Source organism: Pinus tabuliformis, chromosome 1_2, assembly GCF_031772625.1.
Source record: "Pinus tabuliformis cultivar Carrire ecotype Pingquan chromosome 1_2, CPIR1, whole genome shotgun sequence".
Taxonomy (NCBI): Eukaryota; Viridiplantae; Streptophyta; class Pinopsida; order Pinales; family Pinaceae; genus Pinus; species Pinus tabuliformis.
In genome coordinates, this window is record NC_142298.1 from 264,537,855 (window position 1) to 264,560,491 (window position 22,637).

Below are 22,637 nucleotides of genomic sequence, written 5' to 3' on the forward strand. Positions count from 1 at the left end.
TCTATCATGAGAGTTTGAGGAGTGGTACTTCCTGCCAATGCATTACAAGATATGATCGTATTAATTTCTTCTTGCTCTAGGGTTGGTTACTAGTGTATATCCTCTTCTTTTGATGTTTCTTGTTAATTTTCTTCCTCCTCTTCACAATCTATGTAAAATAATTTATTCTCATCACACTTATGACCTTTAGTGTATTTTATATCACAACTATAACAAAACCCTTTTGCTCTTTTTTCTTCCAATTGTTGTGGTGTCAACCTTGTAGTTTGTGGAAGGCTAGGGGCAACAACACTTCCATCTTTATAGTTGTGAGTGGTAGGCTTCCTTGTCACCATAATTTTGCTTTCAATTTTTCTTTCCAGTCTGAATGCCTTCTCCAATGAATCAGGTTCCCAAAGGAAAACCTCATGTTGGATGTTATCCTTTAAAGTCCCTGTTAGACTCCGTCTTGTCAGCCCGCTGTAGTCAAATTCTCCAAAGTTCATTCCTTGTTATGCGCAGTCACTGATGTTACTGTGGTCCAAAAAAGAGTCATTTTACTTCTTGAGTCCAGGGTTTTGTCTCCAAAAATGTGAAATAACGCTTGCAGGCCAGAGGGAGGTTGAATAAGTCTCTTACTTCAAGAGTTTATCATCAGTAATGCTCGAAAATGATCCTTCTCCAAAACTCTGTTTTGGAGAAGAAATCGACAAATTTGTTTTTGTTAATAAATTTGAATTTTAAAGCCTTCCATCATGGAGTACTTCGAAATATAGGCCCTGGTCATCTTGCTTGGTTCAATAGCCCCATCACTCTATGTAAACATGAGGACTTATCATAAGTATTGAAAGTTCCATAAATAAGATGGCATATTCTTGATTCTGCTGAAGCTGGAGATCTATAGGATAATGTTGCAGCCATGTCAGATGTTGGAAGGACAGAACTAAGAAGAACTCCACCAATTAGAATATAGTGTTTCCTTTATGAAGTCAGAGAATGTACATGTGGCTTATTCAACGGAGGATGACATAGCTACTGTATGTTGCTTGGAGAAAACTTGAAGAGCAGATACCTCTGGAGATAAATAAACTTAGAATATCTAAAGGATTTCCATAGAAAGAAACTTCAATTTTTGAGGGAAACATTTGTTTCAAAATCTTGCACTTTGAAGGTATTAGAAGCCCCTGGCGTAGCATTGTGAAACATCATCTTTTCTAGGGTACTATTGGTCTTTTAAAAATGATTCGAAAACACATATAGAAAAAGCTCTGAGCGCAGCATACAGAGTCTTAAGGCAGGGTGGAAGATTTCTGTGTCTTGAGTTGAGCCATGTCAACATCCCTAGTTTCCAAGAATTATATGAGTTTTACTCATTTTCAGTTATTCCATCTATTGGAGAAATTGTTGTTGGGGATCGTGTGTCTTACCAATATTTAGTGGAGAGCGTACGCAAGTTTCCATCTCAGGAAAAGTTCGCTGAAATGATTAAGGAAGCAGGCTTTGAGAAAGTTGAATATGAGACCTTTCAGGTGGAGTAGTTGCAATTCATGTTGGATTCAAATTATAATTCACATATATAAGATTTTGACATTTCTTTTGTAGAGCAATTACCTTAAAAGCTATTGAAATGGTATGTGAAATCGAAAGCTAGCAAACTCTGCCTGTGTGGGGCATTGTTTAGAAAAATCTGTCTAAGCTGATTTTGGCCATTACAGTGTTTGATGGGTCTACTATTTTAATTACTATTTGGTATCTCAAGGAACATACAAAGTTGGTCGGAAAGATTGTGCAGTGGCAATTCAAACTGATAAAACTATCTCAAGTGTGCATGCGGAGATCATAGTTGAGGCAGCCTCTTCTTAGAAGGCCTTGCAGTGCTTTTCAAGCGTCCCTTCACCAGAAATTCACCTGAAGGATCTTTCAAAGTTTGGCACATTTGTCAACAAGGAAATTTGCTCAAAGCCCGTGTTTTCTTTAGCAAATAAGGAGACAATCCTAAGTAACGGGGACTTGATAACGTTTGGAACAAATAATTCAACTTTCAGGTTGAACTTCGTTCCATTCTTATTATGTATACTGGCTCTAGAAAAATTGAACCGGAAACATGGTTTATGTACCATTGTGTCATCAATGGGAGCCTACGCAACAGAGAAATGGATGTCAGAGTGTACACATCTTATTGTTGAAGATTCTTCTCCTATAACAAATGATGTGATGGAAGCTATTCAAGCCATGGTGGGGCAAACATCTTTACCTTCAGAGATTCCGAACTGCTTGAGCTTTCCTCCTTCCATGGCACTAAAATGTGGGCGAGTTTCTGTACAAGTCAAGATTGCAGATCCAAAACATCGAGAAGCATGCTTATGTGGAACCACATTTGTTGTTGGGCCATTTCATTTGTACCATTACAAGGAGAAATTGCAGCTTCTGCTGGAAGTTGCTGGGGCTACTGTTATTCAAATTTCCAAAAGGTTTTCAAGTACACAGGCAGGTGTATCAAGAGAACGTGAAGTTTTGATAGTTCCAGCAGAGGGCACAAAAGAGAACTTAGGACTTGACTCTAATGGATTCAGTTACATTAAGGAAATCGCTAGATTGAGTGAAGATAAAGTAGTTGAAGCGATTGTAGCTGGAGACTGTAGTGCATTTACCTTCGAAACGACCTTGTGCCCTTCATCATCTTCAACTAAAGAAACAGAAATGTGGCTGATTCTGAAAATGAAGAGGAGGTTACCACAAGACATCAACATTCTAAGGTCATAGATAGCAGCAAGACAAGCTTGAGTGGTAATTGTGTGTAGTTGCCACCAATTTTTAAGGAAAGACAAATTGTTTCAGATACAATTGAAATAAAAAGATTTAAGCATGAGGTCGATTCTATGCGGGAACAAAACTTGTTTTATAAATCCAACACAGTAATGCCAGTTTTTCAAAAAGGTAAACGACACAGAGGAGGTGCGCTACTCATATAAGGGGTGCTACGCATATAACACCCACAGCCCGTGTTAAATATCAAGTGCGCTACGCACTACGCGTTGGGTAGGCGCGCTACCCATACAGTCTCAGAGCCAAAGAAATTTCTCCTATTCACCTAGATTCGTGCCAAATTACTGCATTTGCCTGTAAACTGAAAGGATATTGAGAATGTCGACGATGATATGGATAATGTGGAAATGCTTAACTATGATGATTTGGACTGCGTTTTAAAGTTGGTCTAGTGTGTAGACATTGGCATGCTGCTAGTGTCCATGAAGACTTCTAGAGATGTTTGAATTTTGGCTTTCGCGATCCTATTGCAATGTACATGGAAATGTTTTTCAGTTTGACTGACAAATCAAACTGTCTTTTACGTGATCAGACTCATTATGTGCATGTAGGTCTGCCAACAATTGCATCTGTGATCTATTTGAAACACTCTCAAGCAACATTCTTCTCAGATTTACTTGAATGGTTGATCTGGCATTTCAGTATTACCTGATCTATTATTTTTGCAGCAAAGTAGGGTAGATTTTGTAAATAAATAAGCAGCCAAAAGGCAGCATTTTGTTCCAGTTTCATTACAGTTTAGTTAGAAGTTTGCTGAGTCAGTTTTTCAATCATTTCAGTCAGTTTCTAGTGAATAAATTAATCGTGTCGTTTCTTCGCAATAATGACTCCATTGCCCAATGGATAGAGGCATTGTCTGCTCTCCCAAAGCTCTGCGGTTCTTGGCACCTCCAAAAAGCGGCAGCTGCCATCCCCATTGGAGCCAATGTTAGACTCCGTCTTGTCAGCCCGCTGCAGTCAAATTCTCCAAAGTTCATTCCTTGTTATGCGCAGTCACTGATGTTACTGTGGTCCAAAAAAGAGTCATTTTACTTCTTGAGTCCAGGGTTTTGTCTCCAAAAATGTGAAATAACGCTTGCAGGCCAGAGGGAGGTTGAATAAGTCTCTTACTTCAAGAGTTTATCATCAGTAATGCTCGAAAATGATCCTTCTCCAAAACTCTGTTTTGGAGAAGAAATCGACAAATTTGTTTTTGTAATAAATTTGCATTTTAAAGCCTTCCATCATGGAGTACTTCGAAATATAGGCCCTGGTCATCTTGCTAGGTTCAATAGCCCCATCAGTCTATGTAAACAGGAGGACTTATCATAAGTATTGAAAGTTCCATAAATAAGATGACATATTCTTGATTCTGCTGAAGCTGGAGATCTACAGGATAATGCTACAGCCATGTTAGATGTTGGAACGATAGAACTAAGAAGAACTCCACCGATTAGAATATAGTGTTTCCTTTATATGAAGTCAAAGAATGTACCATGTGGCTTATTCAACGGAGGATGACATAGCTACTGTATGTTGCTTGGAGAAAACTTGAAGAGCAGATACCTCTGGAGATAAATAAACTTAGAATATCTAAAGGATTTCCATAGAAAGAAACTTCACTTTTAGAGGGAAACATTTGTTTCAAAATCTTGCACTTTGAAGGTATTAGAAGCCCCTGGCGTAGCATTGTGAAACATCATCTTTTCTAAGGTACTATCGGTCTTTTAAACATGATTAGAAAACACATATAGAAAAAGCTCTGAGCGCAATATACAGAGTCTTAAGGCGGGGTGGAAGATTTTTGTGTCTTGAGTTGAGCCATGTCAACATCCCTGGTTTCCAAGAATTATATGAGTTTTACTCATTTTCAGTTATTCCATCTATTGGAGAAATTGTTGCTGGGGATCATGTGTCTTACCAATATTTAGTGGAGAGCATATGCAAGTTTCCATCTCAGGAAAAGTTCGCTGAAATGATTAAGGAAGCAGGCTTTGAGAAAGTTGAATATGAGACCTTTCAGGCGGAGTAGTCGCAATTCATGCTGGATTCAAATTATAATTCACATATATAAGATTTTGACATTGCTTTTGTAGAGCAATTACCTTAAAAGCTATTGAAATGGTATGTGAAATCGAAAGCTAGCAAACTCTGCCTGTGTGGGGCATTGTTTAGAAAAATCTGTCTAAGTTGATTTTGGCCATTACAGTGTTTGATGGGTCTACTGTTTTAATTACTATCTGGTATCTCAAGGAACATAGAAAGTTGGTCGGAAAGATTGTGCAGTGGAAATTCAAACTGATAAAACTATCTCAAGTGTGCATGCGGAGATCATAGTTGAGGCAACCTCTTCTTAGAAGGCCTTGCAGTGCTTTTCAAGCGTCCCTTCACCAGAAATTCACCTGAAGGATCTTTCAAAGTTTGGCACATTTGTCAACAAGGAAATTTTCTCAAAGCCCGTTTTTTCTTTAGCAAATAAGGAGAAAATCCTAAGTAACGGGGACTTGATAACGTTTGGAACAAATAATTCAACTTTCAGGTTGAACTTCGTTCCATTCTTATTCTGTATACCAGCTCTAGAAAAATTGAACCGAAAACATGGTTTATGTACCATTGTGTCATCAATGGGAGCCTACGCAACAGAGAAATGGATGTCAGAGTGTACACATCTTATTGTTGAAGATTCTTCTCCTATAACAAATGATGTGATGGAAGCTATTCAATCCATGGTGGGGCAAACATCTTTACCTTCAGAGATTCCGAACTGCTTGAGCTTTCCTCCTTCCATGGCACTAAAATGTGGGCAAGTTTTTGTACAAGTCAAGATTGCAGATCCAAAACATCGAGAAGCATGCTTATGTGGAACCACATTTGTTGTTGGGCCATTTCATTTGTACCATTACAAGGAGAAATTGCAGCTTCTGCTAGAAGTTTTTGGGGCTACTGTTATTCAAATTTCCAAAAGGTTTTCAAGTACACAGGCAGGTGTATCAAGAGAATGTGAAGTTTTAATAGTTCCAGTAGAGGGCACAAAAGAGAACTTAGGACTTGACTCTAATGGATTCAGTTACATTAAGGAAATCGCTAGATTGAGTGAAGATAAAGTAGTTGAAGCGATTGTAGCTGGAGACTGTAGTGCATTTACCTTCGAAACGACCTTGTGCCCTTCATCATCTTCAACTAAAGAAACAGAAATGTGGCTGATTCTGAAAATGAAGAGGAGGTTACCACAAGACATCAACATTCTAAGGTCATAGATAGCAGCAAGACAAGCTTGAGTGGTAATTGTGTGTAGTTGCCGCCAATTTGTAAGGAAAGACAAATTGTTTCAGATACAACTGAAATAAAAAGATTTAAGCATGAGGTCGATTCTATGCGGGAACAGAACTTGTTTTATAAATCCAGCGCAGTAATGCCAGCGTTTCAAAAAGGTAAACGACACAGAGGAGGCGCGCTACCCATATAAGGGGCGCTACGCATATAACGCCCACAGCCCATGTTAAATATCAAGTGCGCTATGCACTTGCTGCGCGCTACGCGTTGGGTAGGCGCGCTACCCATACAGTCTCAGAGCCAAAGAAATTTCTCTTATTCACCCAGATTCGTGCCAAATTACTGCATTTTCCTGCAAACTGAAAGGATATTGAGAATGTCGACGATGATATGGATAATGTGGAAATGCTTAACTATGATGATTTGGACTGCGTTTTAAAGCTGGTCTAGTGTGTAGACATTGGCATGCTGCTAGTGTTCATGAAGACTTCTGGAGATGTTTGAATTTTGAGAATTGTCGAATTATTGCAGAGCAAGTGGCTAAACGGTGTCGTAGGTATATAAAGGCTGTAGAACTACATTTTCCAGGTTCTCTTTTGGATGTTCCTGTCCGTGAAGCATTACGTACTCTTAGGAGTCTTGAGGTGTTAACTATAGATTGGGGAAACTTTAAAGTAATGCATTTGCAAAGGATGAAACTTGGAAGGTGAATGTACGTCTTCAGGGTTGTGATCTGGAACAATAGGTATCTATGTGGCAGCATGGAAATGTGCCTTTCGTAGAGACAAATGTCGTGACATAGTGGGAGGGTGGTATAACGGTAACGGAAGTGAATAGACAGTCAAACCCAAATTAAACGCAGAATACCAACCATAAGTAGAGAAATAGGGTCGATTTGCCTATTTTTGACCTCAGTTGCATTTCAGATGGTCTACGCTCCAGATTCTGTCTTTTAATTGGCCATCAACAAACAAATGTAACGCTGCTCCTTTTTAGAGCAGACCTTTCCTATTTTCATCATTTCAGTTGAAACAACGCCCTTGTTTTGGGTCGATCTATTTTCTCCTAGCTGAGTTTTATTTAATGTATTGAAAATCATTTGTAAAAGGTTAGAGAGTTCTGAGAGGTGTGTGGAGGAGAACATAGAGCTTTATTGTACAGTTGTTTGACAGAGATTAATTGAAGAGTACAACTCTGATTTATAAGATTCATGTGGCTTGAAATTTGGCATATGTTTTTCTCTGTTTCATATGTATCTTGTAATGTTTTTCATTTCATTCATAAATTGGTTTCAATTTGAATGTTTCTGAGTGAAAAGGGTAAAATTCAGCTTACTTCTTTTCCCTAGAGAAGCATTCATGTTTTGTGTTTCTTCCTCTGTCTGAAAGGGATTCATACATTAATGCCCCTTTCAGCTTTCTTAACAGTCCTTCCATTTCATATAATTTCAGTTTGGATGCTTAAGCTCTTGCCTACCTTGCCTTATGGAGTAATCTGTGTCTTTGATTAAATCTCTGCTCTTGCTGTCTTTGCCCCACACAGCCCAGAAAACCCAATCATTTATCAAAAAACCCCTTTCTATCAATTTACTAGCCTAAAATCAGTTTCGAGTTTGAAGTCATCTCGCATCCTATTGCTCATTTTCTCGAGATCGACTGGAGAGAGCCCTCTCCTGTCCTCGTAGGGCTAGCTACGAGGCTGAGCTTGGTTTGATGTTGCCTTGAGTTTTGCCTTCCTCAGCCTGAGGCAGATTTGAGCGCTAACATTTTGGACGAAAAATGTTTTCAAATAATTGTATTTGTTTCATCTCAAAAAGTTTCAGAGCAAGCCTCTGATCTTTTCCAAAGCCAAATGTCGGATCCCTGCAAAAATCAACAAAGTATTATCAGTTCAAGACTCAGAAAAAGCAAAGAAAAGCCAAATAACAACAATATATTAAGTCATTGAATGACAAAGTGCCAAATATTATAAAAGTGGGTTAGCAAACAAATTTAAATCAAATCTGATTTGATGAGATATTTTCTTCACATATAAAAGGGGAAAACAATTTCATTTGTTCAAAAATCTCAAGGTAGAAATCGTGTTTGTGCTCTTGAAGGCCGAAGCCGTGTTTTCATAGCCGTGGACAGTGTTTGGAGGCATGCACTACCCATACATGGTGTGTGCTACGCATATAGTGCGCGCTACGCACTGGGCCTCACCAACCATTGTTAAAACCACAAGCGCTACGCACTTGTTGTGCGCTACGCGTTGGGTTCGTGCGCTACGCACACAGTTACAGCACCAACAAATTTTTGCTAGTGCGTCCAGATCTTGCCAAATCGACTCCAAAGCTTGCAAGTAGGTTTTCGATGGCTGCTCAATAAATTTTGAAATGTTTGTAGTGTGTTTAAGGTGGGAAAACTTAATGTGTTGGGTGTAGAGAGGTGAAACCCTATGCTCATACCAAAATCATTCCTTAGGGTTTTAAAGACATGTGGGTGGCTTTGTGAAGATTTTCCCATTCTCCATTGATGAAATACAGTCCCATACTCATTTGACAAATTTTAGCCAACATTGCAAAGGCTGCACATTACACTTTTTGTTCATTTGTCAAAATTTTCCTTGTAATCAAAACAGTGACTGTTTTATGACAATCCACTTAAACAGAGTTATTATCATTGGGGCTTGTTTCCTATGATGCTTTGGTACATATGTAACATATTTGGGTTTTGAGTATACATTGAAATTTTAATTTCACCACACCTATATCAACATACATATTGCGGACATCTTGTTTTTAAAGCCATGTCAGACACAGATTCAATTTATGAGCAGGAGTATGACAGTGATTCCACAACAGAGGGTAATGTGCCACGGAGGCCTCGCAGAGGTGGCAAAGGTGGTAAGCATATCAGGGAAGAGCCTACTTTGGTTCAATTGTAGGCTTGCCTGCTTGCAATGGATTGTTTTCGCTATCAGTCATGCTACCACTATTGTGAGTTAATTTCACAAATCCAGCATCATCGTGAACTAGCTCGTTTGTTTGTTCTACATTTACATGATGGCCATGTAAACCTCGCTGGAGTTGATTTCATTTTGTCACCAGAGACTATTGCACAGGCCACTGGGATACCAAATATTGGAGAAAAATGGAATAAACGTCAGCAGTTATAGAAATCCTACTATGAGCTGTACATCAAACTTGGGTATATGAGGCACCTGAGCAGGGTTTTTCCTTTCCAATACCTGAGTGATGAGTTTGCACCTTTGATGAAACTCATCATTCGGTATTTCAGTTGTGAGGGCAGATTCTCGCGTCTTTATGCGTACCATGTCTGTTTGTTGATGCATTTCACAAGGGTATGTATGATGAACATTCCATACTTCATGTATCACAACATAGAGAGGATGGTGTTTTTTGTACAAAAGAAGACCCTAGCACAGCAACATAGAAGTATTTATCATTACACACTGATCAAGATCGTAGTGGTTCATCAGTTGGCACATCAGGGCATTACTTGGGAGGATTTTATTTCTCGTGACTTTTTCACAGCGCCACAGCCACCTCCAGAGATAGTTCATGATGAGGGAGAGCCTTCACATCAGTTTGACATTCCTGAGACTGAGCATGTCAATGCTCCAGTGTATGTGACATATCAGCGAGGCCACAGGGCCTTATTTGCAGCTACATTATGAGTACTATCTCCACATGGCGTGGAAGGGGTCTCGCCTTCTTCTTCAGTACAGGTACAGGTTCAGGACAGGGGCAAGAGGTCAATATATGATGAGGGCCATTCAGGAGGTCATGATGTTGATGTTACATTGAGTGATGTAAATAGGAGCTCTCCTAGCTCGAAACTGAAAGAGATCATCCAAGAGCAGAAGGCCGAGATTGATAACTTGAATGAGAAGTTACTGAAAGCAGAATCTCTGATCAAATATTTGGAGCAGCACAATAAGCAGCTAGAGGATCAGCATACACTTATAGAGCTGCGACAAATCCGTGAAGACCGAAGGTTGGCCCGAAAAAGACCTGGCGATTTGACACCTGTTGAGCGGTAATTTTGGCTTGAGAAATTCAATCGACATTTGGAGGAGTTGTTGGTGAAGGCCAATAGAGACAAATACATGCTTCGTCATATGAAACATCATTATTGGGCTCGCATGCATGTCGGCAAAGCAAAAATGAAGATTTTGAAAAGGAGGTTGAGCAAAGCACTAAAACAGCGAAAGAGGCTAGATCCACTTCGAGTTTTGGCCGAGGCTTTTCTGGCTGGGCATGACACATGATGGAGGGTCTTCGCTCCGAATTTGAGCAAATTCAGAGAAATTTTTGGTCCCAAAAACATTTTTTTCAGCTATACGAGTAGCGCGTCGACGCGCTCGCTTTTGATTGGGACACTTGCTGGAGGGAAAATTTGTATTTTTAGGTTTTTCATGGTAAGTTATGCATGCTCAGTTATTTCCGAAGCATTTCATCAAATTCTGGATGATCAAAAGGCCCAAAAACACCATGAAAACCACCTTGTTGCCACCTTTTGCAACAGCAGGAAGTACTTCTGGGAGAATGAAATTTTGAGGGGGAAAATGAGCTCCAAATTGGGAAATTCCACTTGGGATGGATAGCAGACATCTAGAGCTTTCCAACCAGCTATTGTGAGCTTGATTTCGATGTCGGGAAGTGCCCCAAAAACAGGCTGAAAGGTGCGCTATGCATAGAGATCAGGGCGCTACGCATAGAGGGTTTTGGTCAAATTTTCATCCTCCAGCTCAGGAATTTGGCCAGTTTTCACCAGTTTCACTTCTTGATGTGATTTTTGACCTAGCTTGATGTAATTTGATGTGTATGAGGTAACTTTTCACTTATTTACCTTATTCTAGATGATTCATTCACAAAATAGCAAAAATTAATGTAATGAATCAGTTTCCTTCTTTTTAGAGGCAGGTTGTTTTGGTCACCTAGATTCTTGCTCCATGTTTAGAATTTGTTCAAACTGATCCTAGAAGGAAGAGCTCTACCCCTAGAGGTTAGGGAATGGGTTGGCTTGATCTATATATGTAAATTTTCAGTCAGTAGCAAGGGTTGGACTCTTGGGAAGATTGTGGCACACTGTTGTACATATTTTTCATATTTTGGCTAAGGAAAGATCAGAGGTTTTGCAGCACCTATTGGGATTCTTGTGGCTTTTAGTTCTTGATGGTGTTATCTCTCAGTTATTGTAAGTTTATTCATGTTTAAATGTATGTCATTCCCTTCTTATGCTTCTGAAACTAAATGAATGAGTAAATGAGGTTGAATTCATTGTTTACAGTGCTCTTCCTTTAAATTTGTTTAGTTTTACATGTTTTCGCCAGTTTGGAGAGGATCCATGTTCTCCTTTGCCCTCTTCAGCTCCTTGTCATTCTGATCCATCCATACACCTGATTAAAAGCATCAAGACTACTGCCTACCTCACCCCAACTCGAATTCTGCAAAGATCTGACCTTATCCCCGGACCCAAAATTGGTTTTCCCGTTTCTCCAACAAAAAACTCAAAAATCTAAATCAAACTTTCCTATCTCTTTACTAGCCTAAAATCAGTATTAATTTTGAGTCATCTCAGCCCCTTTGAAGACCTTTTGCCGAGATAGACCCGGAGAGAGCCCTCTCCTGTCCTCGTAGGGCTAGCTACGAGGCTGAGCTTGGTTTGATGTGGCCTTGAGTTTTGCCTTCCTCAGCCTGAGGTAGATTTGAGCACTAACAGTCCCTATGAACACATCAATCATATGCTCCTCTGGAATATCAATTACCCTTATATTCAATTTTGGAAGTCCTCAATGTGCTCCACCATTGAACCCTTTTGTTTGAGGTTCATCAATTGACTAAAGGTATTTCTCTTTGTATCCTCATAATGTGCTATCATTTCCTTTGTAAAAGTTAACCAAGTGACAATTTTTTAATGAGAGAAAAGCCTTTGATACCATACAAACTGATTGGGTTCCAAATATAAAGTTGCAATGCATATCTTTTGTGTGTTTTTCACATTATGGAGATCGAAATATTGCTACATATGTAGTATCCATGTTATGGGATCCTTGCCATCAAACTTCCTCATATTGATCTTTGGAATATGGTGGGTCTTCAATCCAATGTTAGAGTCTATGAAATCATGATTAACATTTCTTTTGTTCTCACCACGAGTTTCATTTACTACCCTTTTGCCATTAAGAATCATTTCTTGTAGCAACTTTGTCAAATCTATCTTCAAATCTTCCATGTTTCGTTTAAGCTTTTCTTCCATGCTATCCATCTTAGCTTCCATACCATCTATCTTAGTGTCCATGCCATCCATATTAGCTTCCATTCCATTCTTTAAACCATCCATCTTAGCTGTTGTTACTTTTTGTGATAGCGAAACTTGTTGCACTTGGTCTCGTAATTTTCATATATCATGTTGCATTTCTTCCTCTTCTTCATGTGTCATGGTAGATATTTCGGGTTGCTTACTAGGTGTTTCCATTTTATTTCTTTGGATCATCAATTAATGATAATTATGCTTCACAATTCACTTTGAATCACTTCAAACTACTTTCTTAAACAAAACTTATCCAATTTTTAAAAACTACACATTTTTTTCTCTTTGTAGGATCTTGATATTGAATCTGATGTATCTTTGTGATTGAGGATCTCCAAAGTCTGATATTTCATCTTGCAGTATCTCTCTAGGTCTTCTTTATGACCCCACAAGTCTGATTGTGATTGGATTCTCCAAGAAAGAGTTATGCCCAATCTCACACAATGACTTGATTATACACTGGTTCAGTAGAGAAAACTTGTATGAAGTTCCACACGTCACGATTTCAACCTTTGAAACTGAAAATGAAACCAAAAAAGAAAAATACCATCCTCTTTTTGTCACTTTTTATGAAATTCAAATCCGATGCTCAGAGAGAAAGTTATGACAATTTCCCCAATGTCACATGTTTGAGATGGAATTTTGAAGCCTGCAAAAATCGTAATTTCCTCGGTTCGTATCGCCGAAGATATAGCGCAAAAAGGTCTAAAACTGGGTCACGACATTCATCCTGATTTCGCCTCATATGGGTTTTTTTTATCTTCTAACGATTCGTAGAAAACATGTTATAGCGAAAATTCCACAATGACCTGTTTGAAGCAGTGAAACCCTAGAATCCAAAGCTCTGATACCAAATATTATACAACTAGCTCACAAAATAGAAGAAAAGATAGATCAAAGACTTGAAATTAGCCTCTTCAAGGGGGAAACCTCCTTTACATTACACAAATGAATAATTATTTGATTATTCAAATGACAAAACATCCTTTCTATATATAGGAGTCTAAGGGGTCACAATATAATCAAAGCCGACATAACAATAATAATGTGAGGGCACATTAATAACAATAGTGGCCTTCTATGGGGCACAATAATAACAATATGGGGACAACATGGGCACAACAATAAAAATAACGGCTACAATGGAAATAATAATGGGGGAATGCACTAGTATTATAGGGACCTAACAGTCCCATTATCAATTTTGTCTTATATAGTCGTCGTCTCATTTGTAATTTATCTTATGTAATAAATGATATGTAATGAAGTCCAAGGTAAAAATGTGGAATGTGAATAGCCACACATTGGAATGTAGACTCATGTATAGAATATGAATAATCATATAAGTCAAAGAGTCATGAGGAAGCTCAAAGGTCATTGCTACCTGTTATAAATAGCTCCTCATAACTCAAACACGGGGGCTTGGATCTTAGAGGTCTTGCCTTGGCTTCTCTTCTATTACATAGGAGATAGAGCATTATTTGGAGAAGCAAGTTGTGGATTTGCGTTCTACTATTGGATGAATTGTTTCATCTATGTAACAATTTACTCAAGATCTTGCACTCTTAATTAGAATCACAATGAGTCAACACTTCTTCATACATATATCATAGATATAGTTGGACTATTCTGGTTATGTTTATGGTATATGTTTCTTTAATTACATACTAAGCTAATGAACTAATATGTTTCTTAGCTATGTCTATTATTTAATGAGTTTTTTAATGCTTGTTTATTATGTGGACTAATCTACAGGTATCCAACAAGCCTTTCTCTTTCTTCCCAAGTCCATGTTTAGGATAGTAATATTACTTTTTTGATCGGTGCCTCATTTTCCCTAGTAGTCGTGGAAGTATCCCTCGTACACCTTACATTGGGTGTCTCACAAAGCTCGCATTCTTGCTACCCCAAAGAGGTGTTGTGTTCTCTTGTGTTTGATCGTGACCAAGGAATATCTTTAAAACCTTTCCAACAGTGGTCGTACGGTATGATTGGATGGGACTCCTACACCAAACAGTGTGAGTTCTAATTGGGATTTCACATCGAGGAGATCCCCTTATAATGTTGGTGGCATCCATCACTGTCAACATTTTTGGCACTAGAAGGAGGGCTAGATGACAAGTTGAGCCTGCGAATTTTGTTTTAATCTCTTATCTTTAATGGCTTCATCCCATATCATAATCTCGAGGTGTTTTTCTAAAGCTTTATATCTTTCAATACTCAGAGAATATTTACATAACTTGTCACATTTTAAATTCAATGGAAGGGGTATGGTAACCATCCTTGATTACATCATTAAGTTTGTTCAATTTTGTTTTTCAAGTGGTGTTTATTCTGAATAAATCTTCGCGTGGTTGTTTACCTTCACATTGGATGGTCGTGCGAAGAAATGGTGCTATTTTCTACCCATTGATTCTATTTTATCTTATAAGTAAATGGTTAGCGAGCTTTGTCATGTATTTGAAAAATATGAGTATGAAGATGTTATTGATGAAATTTACCAACTTAGAATGGAATTAAATGAATCCCTTGAAGATTTTTCTGATCGACCCCTTCATCTTTGTTATCAATTTCTAGATGAGGATGTGGACTGGCAATTTTTAGATGAGAAGTTTCGTTTCTTAGTCAGGCTATCAAGGAAATATTTTGAATCAAATTCTTCATGTTCTCCTGATCAAGAATAATTTTAGCATCCTGAGGAAGAATCAGACCTACCTTTTGTTCCATGTCCTCCTCTTTTTGATGTTTCATGTTTCAAACCTCAATCAATCGCTAAAATAGAATATAAATTCACTAATGAAGAATTGATTTTTATCTCACATATTTCCCCTGATGGTGATTCATTTTACCTTATCAATCAACCATCTTCCAATCTTTATATTCCACCAGTTGACCCTTCACCCATTGAAAAAATTGAACCCTTCAATGATCGTGACCCTGATGATTTCCTTTGCTCTGAATTATACGGTGATGATTGTTCAAGTAATATGGATGAATCTTTGTCCTTACATGAAGATTCAGATTTGCAAAAATTTCAAATGGAGTCTAATGCTATTATTTCTACAGGGATTAATGCAAGGGTGATTTGTAGTGGCGATACCCTCAAGGATCTTCCCAGGCTCCTTGGTAGATAGTCAGATTAGCTACAGCTGGCCTAGAGATACATGCACATATCCGTATTACTGAAATGATAATCAAAGTAAGAAGAAGGATTGTTACCTCAGATCTTGGTGTGGTGTTGTTGGAGAATGCAAAGTAGCGGAGTGGAAGACCCCTCAGTTAGCTCCTAGATCAATACTTGCACAGAAACAAGACGAGGCATAGTATCACAACATATAACTTCAACAATCAATACAAGAATACATTAGGATATCTAACTGCATATATCTAAGCTACTCATAATCATTAGCATTGCATAAACATGTAAATAAATCATAATACCAATGCCATGGAGTGGACAACACAACTGCAGGTCTATATTAATGATAGGAAAGAGTGATTACAACCATCAGTTGCATCAAGCTTCCCTTACTCCTCCAGCTCCTCTCTCTCTCTCTCTCTCTCTCTTCTTATCCTCTTAAAGAGTTAATGTCCAATACAAGTTTCCACAGTCAATAGGAAATAATTTCAATACTTTCGACCTCTTTCACAATGTCCCTAGCCTCAAATATATAGCATGAGAGGATAAGACTTGCAAAATATTTCATGAGTTCTTTTGGGCAAAAGCAAAGATGTTTCCATGATTTATTTCTCTTTCCCTATTTGTAGACTCTGTTAGGAATAGAAATTCCTCAAACAGGTTGAATCTGGATGTTTTCCTTCATTATGAGCTAACATATGAGTGAATATAGGGATGTTATTTGGTCAAACCACTCCTTTGACCTCTAAAAACTCACTAAATTTGACTAACGCACTCCCCAAGTTAACACAGAGAGTTACCCTAGGGACTAACACACCTTATGCATGGCTAGGAAGCTTTATAAAGCACCTTGCTAGTTCTTGTAGAGAGTTAGCTTGGAAAATAGGTCTGTGAACTTGGTCAATCTTTTAGTCATATTTCCCTTCTCCTTTGAGCTGATGAGGAGGTCATTTTCCTGTGTAGCAGATGCCCCCTTATGTGTGAGATCAAAGGCATAGACGATGGTTGAAATACTTTATAACTGTCATTTTCTTTGAAAAAATAGAGAGAGGGTCAGAGCTTTGGAACTACGAGAAACCTGATACAACACATATATATAAAGAATCTAAAATCATGTCCTGAGTTGGGCATTCCCACACTCAGTAGCTATGTCAGAGCAATTTCTCAATAAAGATATATGACAATCGTGTCCACCAATAAGCACAATGTGGAACTTGTGTCATAATAAGATCATTCTGATGAGCTATCTCCAAAACTAATATACGCAACTTGGGAGAGGAAACAAGGTTGAATGGTGTGAGCCTCTACCCAAGGTCTTGATTTCCGCTTCACCTTAACAACATATTTTGATACATGTGAATAAATGTGTTGAGGTTGAACATGTACGAAATCATTTGATTACCAGTCAATAATGGATGTTGTTAAGAGATGCAAGGATGGACATCGATAATGATGATGGTCTCCAATATGCACAATACAATCTAGCGAGTGTGAATAATGTGTTTTTCATCGAACACTCGTAGAATCGTTTAATTAGGAGCCAATAATGAAAACCCATAACCAAAAAAAAGGTAACCTGCCACTGATGTCTGCAAGTTCCAAGGTACTGAAGTGTTTCTAGGTCTGCATCCTAGATAGAGTGTTGAAGTCGATAGGAAGAGACCTGTCAAAAGGTAGGAAATAATGTGACCTACATCATTTGACATGAAACAGGACAAGAATGATTGTTTTTTTAAGAATATTTGAGCATTGGGTTGAATTGATAGAGGGTTTATGGACGCATATGTTTGATGGTTTGATGGAGAAAATAGAAGATAAATGGATCCCTTGAACAATAGAAGGCATGACACAAAGGGTTTAACCATGCAACACTAGACTTACGAACACCAAAAAGTGTTAGGATACAGAGATGCAAGAGCATTGGGGTATATAGGCTAAACTCATATGATGGTAAGGTTCATTTTGAGAGGCCATCACAAAGAAGCTTTTGTTGAGGGAGTGCCATGTTCAAGGGAATGACTGCTACCAAAAAACTCTTTCCAAAATACTGACATAAAGCAATTGTATTATCCAATTTCCCCATCTGATTAATTTAATAAGTCCATATTGGTAAACTCAGCGGTCTTTTCATATTTCAAGAGTCTGAAAAGATCGTAAAGAGTGACTCTAGGGGGGTCCCTTTGTCATAGTTTCTAACCGCGTGCGACAAAGGTTTAATAGTATACCCAAAAGGTTACTTTTTTGTAGGATAGTCTACTGAGTCTGGTAAAGCGATAAACCTATTCTCAATAGACGTTTGCCTCATTTTGTTATGAGTACGAGGGGACGGAATAAACTCGATATTCATCATGAAATTTTAATGAGTCACACGATGACAAAATCAATAGATCTTCATCAAATTTTAACGAGTCAAATGAAGAAAGCTTGAGGTATATTTTTCAGTTTAATGAGCGAAGAAAAAGAGAAAATAATTGTCCATACCTTCTTCATAGATTTAACAAGCATGAAGAAGGGAAAACGTGGGGATTTTTCAATTTAAGAGCGAGAAAGAGTCCCAAAAATGAAAGCGTTCCTATCGTCGACGTAGGAGTTTTACAAGCCCAATGACGAAAACTCGAGGATTTTTCAATTCAAGAGAGAGAAAAGATCCCATAAAAGAAAGTGCTCATAGTGAATCGAACATGGTCATTTCTATGATTCTGCTCTGAAAATCCCTTCATCAAAGCATGAGTAATATTGACAATATATCAAGATGGCGCATGATAAATATCATAGGAAATGAATTACTTCTATTTCAATGACTTAATTAAGATGAGTCATACCTCCAAAGTGACTATAAGGAGGTTTTTTGAGCCTCCATTTTCACCATTTGCATCATTTGAGTGTTGTGAGAGTGTTCTAGAGTGAAAGAGGAGAAGATCTTCCCTGGGTAATTGCGAGCAATTTAGGTGACCATTCAACTTACCGTTTGTTCTAGGTAGATGGAAAAACCCTTATCTTGCATTCTTTAACCTTTTCTAGTTGCATTAAGGGTAAATATTTTTTTATTTTAGGGAGGCCCTAGCTCATTAAATGCGACTAACACTCCCCTCTAGGTCTAGAGGGGCATTAAACATCCTTCACGACCCAGAGGAGGGCGTTAATGCACCTTGTATGCCCTAAGGGGGGGTGTTAGTACGTATGAGTGAACTTCCAAACCCCCGCAAGTGATTTAGGAAGCATTTATTCATCATTTTTACTTATTTTTGGGTTGATTTTTGTAGGTTTTGATCCATCATCATGAGTTTATGGAGAGAAAGAGCTCATGATTGCCAGGAACTACAGATGCGGAATGATCCATCATGCATACTTGCGTTGTGTAGATGTGTCTTAATGAAGTATGCAAGGCTTGACCTGATGAAGGGTCAGGAAGAACTTCTAAGTTGGATAATCCAACATTGGGACGAACACCAAGGGGTGTTCCAGATTGATGGTCATGAGCTCTTGATTGATAGAGATTATATATATTTTCTGGCTGGTTTATCGTGTAGAGGTGCACGAGAAAATTTGACCAGGGGCAGGATAGATCCACGGTCCACCCTAGAGTTGATCCAAACTTACTGTATACCTGAGAGTGGTTTAGTGAGCAACAGGGTCCCCATCGAGCGGATCAGGTCTAGGTCCATGAGGGCCATATTGTGGATGATCATACACTTGGCGGGGTCCAAGAGTCCTCATGTTGCCACGAAGGCCCAACTATTGCTCGCTATTGATTGTGTCCAGCCTCATATATTTAACTGGTGTGAGGCAGTTCTTTGTCAGCTGAAGGTAGATTTAATAGCCTACAAGACTCACAACCAAAATTACTTTTGGGTATGGTACTCTCATCGTGTCCTTTATACTTGAGAGGGTTCCTGTCATGAGACTGCGAATAAGTGTGGGCCCAATTGATCCGAGGCGATGAGCTTCTCTCAATTCTCATACTAGAGGGGGAATGATCAGACATTTCTTCAAAGAGGACTTCTTCGAGTTGCTCAGCAGTCAGATCTTAATGATTGATGACTATGCCTATGAGGGCATGGACTTTACAGGAGATCCAGACTTGATACTACCACCTGGTACACATTGGGAGCCTTAAGGTAAGAAGGCTTTTTTAGAGTACTTTAAAGTATTTTTTAGCTTTTGAATATTTATGTAATGTTTTTTTGTTATGGATGAACAAGTACTGACATGAAGTGTTTGCTTGACACAGATGTGGCACCAGTACGACCTGCAGGCATGCCCTGCCAAGCGAGGCGAGGGGACTGACTACCTGGAGCTATCATGGGAGCAGCAGATGCCAAAGATGGAGATGATGCACAAATTCTCCTCGAGGCTATGAGGAACCTCAAAGGTCTGAGCATGGGTGTTCCTCCACTTCCCATAAGGGAGATTCCTGCTCATATGCAATGACACACCAATGGTGTGCCTGAGCAGTTTCTGGTTCCTCTTCGGAGGATAGTTAGAGCTATTTTGAGTTTTCATGAGTAGTAGGCTCTTTTAGCAGACACATGGTATAGCCAGCAGGTGTTTATAGCGATACTTAGTAGCCATTTTGTACTTAAAAACACCCAAGTTTTTGGAATTTTCTGATGTAAAATACTGGATTCGATATATATATATATATATATATATATAGGCATTTTTATGATGTAAATGTTTTTGTAAATTTTTAATTGTGTAAATATTAACTTTCATGCATGTATCTATAATAAATGAGATAGATGCTAATCTAATACTTGACAAGGGTGACACTGTTAGATTGCCTTGATACAATCTTTGAACAAGGTTGGCTAGTAGTATCTTGCACGTAAAAAATTTTGGGTAGTAGATATGCCAGAAAGATGACCACCACATGCCCCAACATGGAAGTCATTTAAAACATGTTTCGCCTCTTCATGAGTGAGGCAACATTGAAGAACTATATTGGCACCACGACGATATAAAGAATCGTTCAACACTAAATAATGCCGAGCTTGGTGGCGAATGTGATGACGGTCACTTGACAATAGTTCAGGGTAGAAACATTGCGCTTGGAGGTAGACAAGAATGTCACCATGCCAATGGTAAGTAGAGTCGATCAAATAGACAGATCCATCTAGGAGAGGATCATCAGCTATTTGATATGGATCGAAAATGGGAAGATCTGATAATAGTTCTACGAAGACTAAGGATTGTTTTACCTTGGCAGTGGCGAAAACCAAATCAAATTGTTGGAGTATAACTATCCATTTGGAAAATTTTCCTCCAATGATTTGACGCGACAAAATATGTCCCATGGGATTCTCCAAAGTGATGAAGATAGTCCATTGCAGTAGTATATAGTATCGGAAATGATTGACAGCAAAGAAAACTGCCAAGGACAACTTTTCCACATGTGAATATCTAAGTTCGGGCCCAACCAGGCCTTTCGATAGATAATAGATCACATGCTCACTCAGATCATCATGATTTTGGACCAACACCATTCCAATAGAGGATGGCGAGGCTTCCAGATAGAGGAGAAAGTTGCGTGCATAGTTGGGAGCACTAAGCAGTGGGGCTGATATAAGTGCCTGTTTCAAGGCATCAAATGATCATTGGGATTGATCATCCCACAAGTATGGTACTCCCTTCTTTAGTAGGCGCATAAATCCTTTCATCAACTCGGCATAATTTACAATGAACCGTCATAAGGGGTTTGCTTTCCCTTGCAAACGTTGGAGCTGAAAAATGGATCGTGGTTTGGGAAATTAAGTAATTGCCTTTACCTTATCGGGATCAACCCTAATCCCATGTTTTGAGACAATGAAACCAAGTAGGTGTCCAGACTCAACAAAGAAAATGCATTTGTGCGGATTCAGACGTATGTTATAGAACCTGCACCTAAGAAAAATTGCTCGTAAATGAACTAGGTGTTGGGTTTGCTTCTTGGAATGGGTTGGAAGGTCGTTCAAGTAAGCCTGAACAATATGTCTGATATCATGGAATGCATATTCCATGGCCCGTTGAAATGTTGCTCCAGCATTCTTTAAACTGAATGGGAGTTTTCGATATGAAAATATTCCCCAAGGGAAAATGAAGGCGGTTTTGTGTTGGTCTGTGGGTTTTATGGTGATCTAGTTATAGCTTGAGAAACCATCCATAAATGAGAAGGATTCACAACTGGCACAATCATCAATTATTTGGTCCATGAATGGTTTCAGATAATTATATTTTGGACACACGGTGTTCAAGTTCCGGTAGTCGACACAGACGTGGGTGGTACCCTATTTTTTAATCTACAGGAACTAGATTGGAAACCCATTCTGTTAAGGGAACGAGGTAAACGAAACTAGCACCTCAGTCTTGATGGATGCAGTTTTGCGGGGGTGGATTGGTCGAAGTCTTTGGCAAACAGGCTTGGCATTATCATAAATCTTGATCTCATGCTTGACAATAGATGGATCTATGCCAGGTATTTCCTCGTAAGACCAAGAAAATACATCGCGGAATTCCTCGAAAAGGTAGGTGAGGCTTGTAATTTCCTCATGTGTGAAATCGGCTCCAATCAGGATGTTTTCCACGATCCTATCTTGATTGAAATATCGATGAGAAGTGTCTTTGAAAGATTGCACATGTTCCCTTACGAACCCAAAGTTTGGATGATCGTATAAAGTGAGGGAACAACCTCAAGTGTTTCAAAGGACATGATTTATATAGGTATTACATCCAAATCAAATATCGAAATGTGATGATGAGAATCCTCCCAAGGTCTCTCTTCTAAACACATGATCTCTTGAATAGCTTCATATGAAGGTAGGACTTGATTGAGGAGATCGTTAGGGGGAGCAGTTATGGGAGAGGAGGAGGTACCATTGGTCGTGACCAAAGTGACCAGAGACTCAAATGTAGATTGAATGGCTTCGTAGGCCAATTCGGTTGGTGATATTGGCATTTGTTCTCCGTAAGAGTCAATGTCTGAAGGGGCAGGGAGGATCCAAGGATTAGTTGGTCCATGAGGAATAGATGAGACCATATAGACCATCTGTGGAACTGCAGGTGACAAAAGAGGAAAACAACCCATCAGGGAAGAACCCTTCAATAGACCAATGCCTATACTGATATAAGAGTCAGGTATATCACCC

At 38.8% G+C, this 22,637-nt stretch overlaps 1 protein-coding gene and 1 pseudogene across 1 annotated transcript; both read left to right on the top strand.

Annotated features, from left to right (window-relative positions):
- The first annotated feature begins 2,209 nt into the window (after positions 1-2,209).
- LOC149205366 (nibrin homolog) lies at positions 2,210-2,771 on the top strand. The gene has a single exon (XM_089393453.1). It carries the CDS (start codon positions 2,212-2,214, stop codon positions 2,740-2,742), a length of 531 nt encoding a protein of 176 aa, XP_089249579.1. The 5' UTR covers positions 2,210-2,211; the 3' UTR covers positions 2,743-2,771.
- Positions 2,772-4,759: 1,988 nt separating this feature from the next.
- LOC149205367 (nibrin homolog) overlaps positions 4,760-22,637 on the top strand; it is a 36,817-nt pseudogene continuing 18,939 nt past the window's right edge.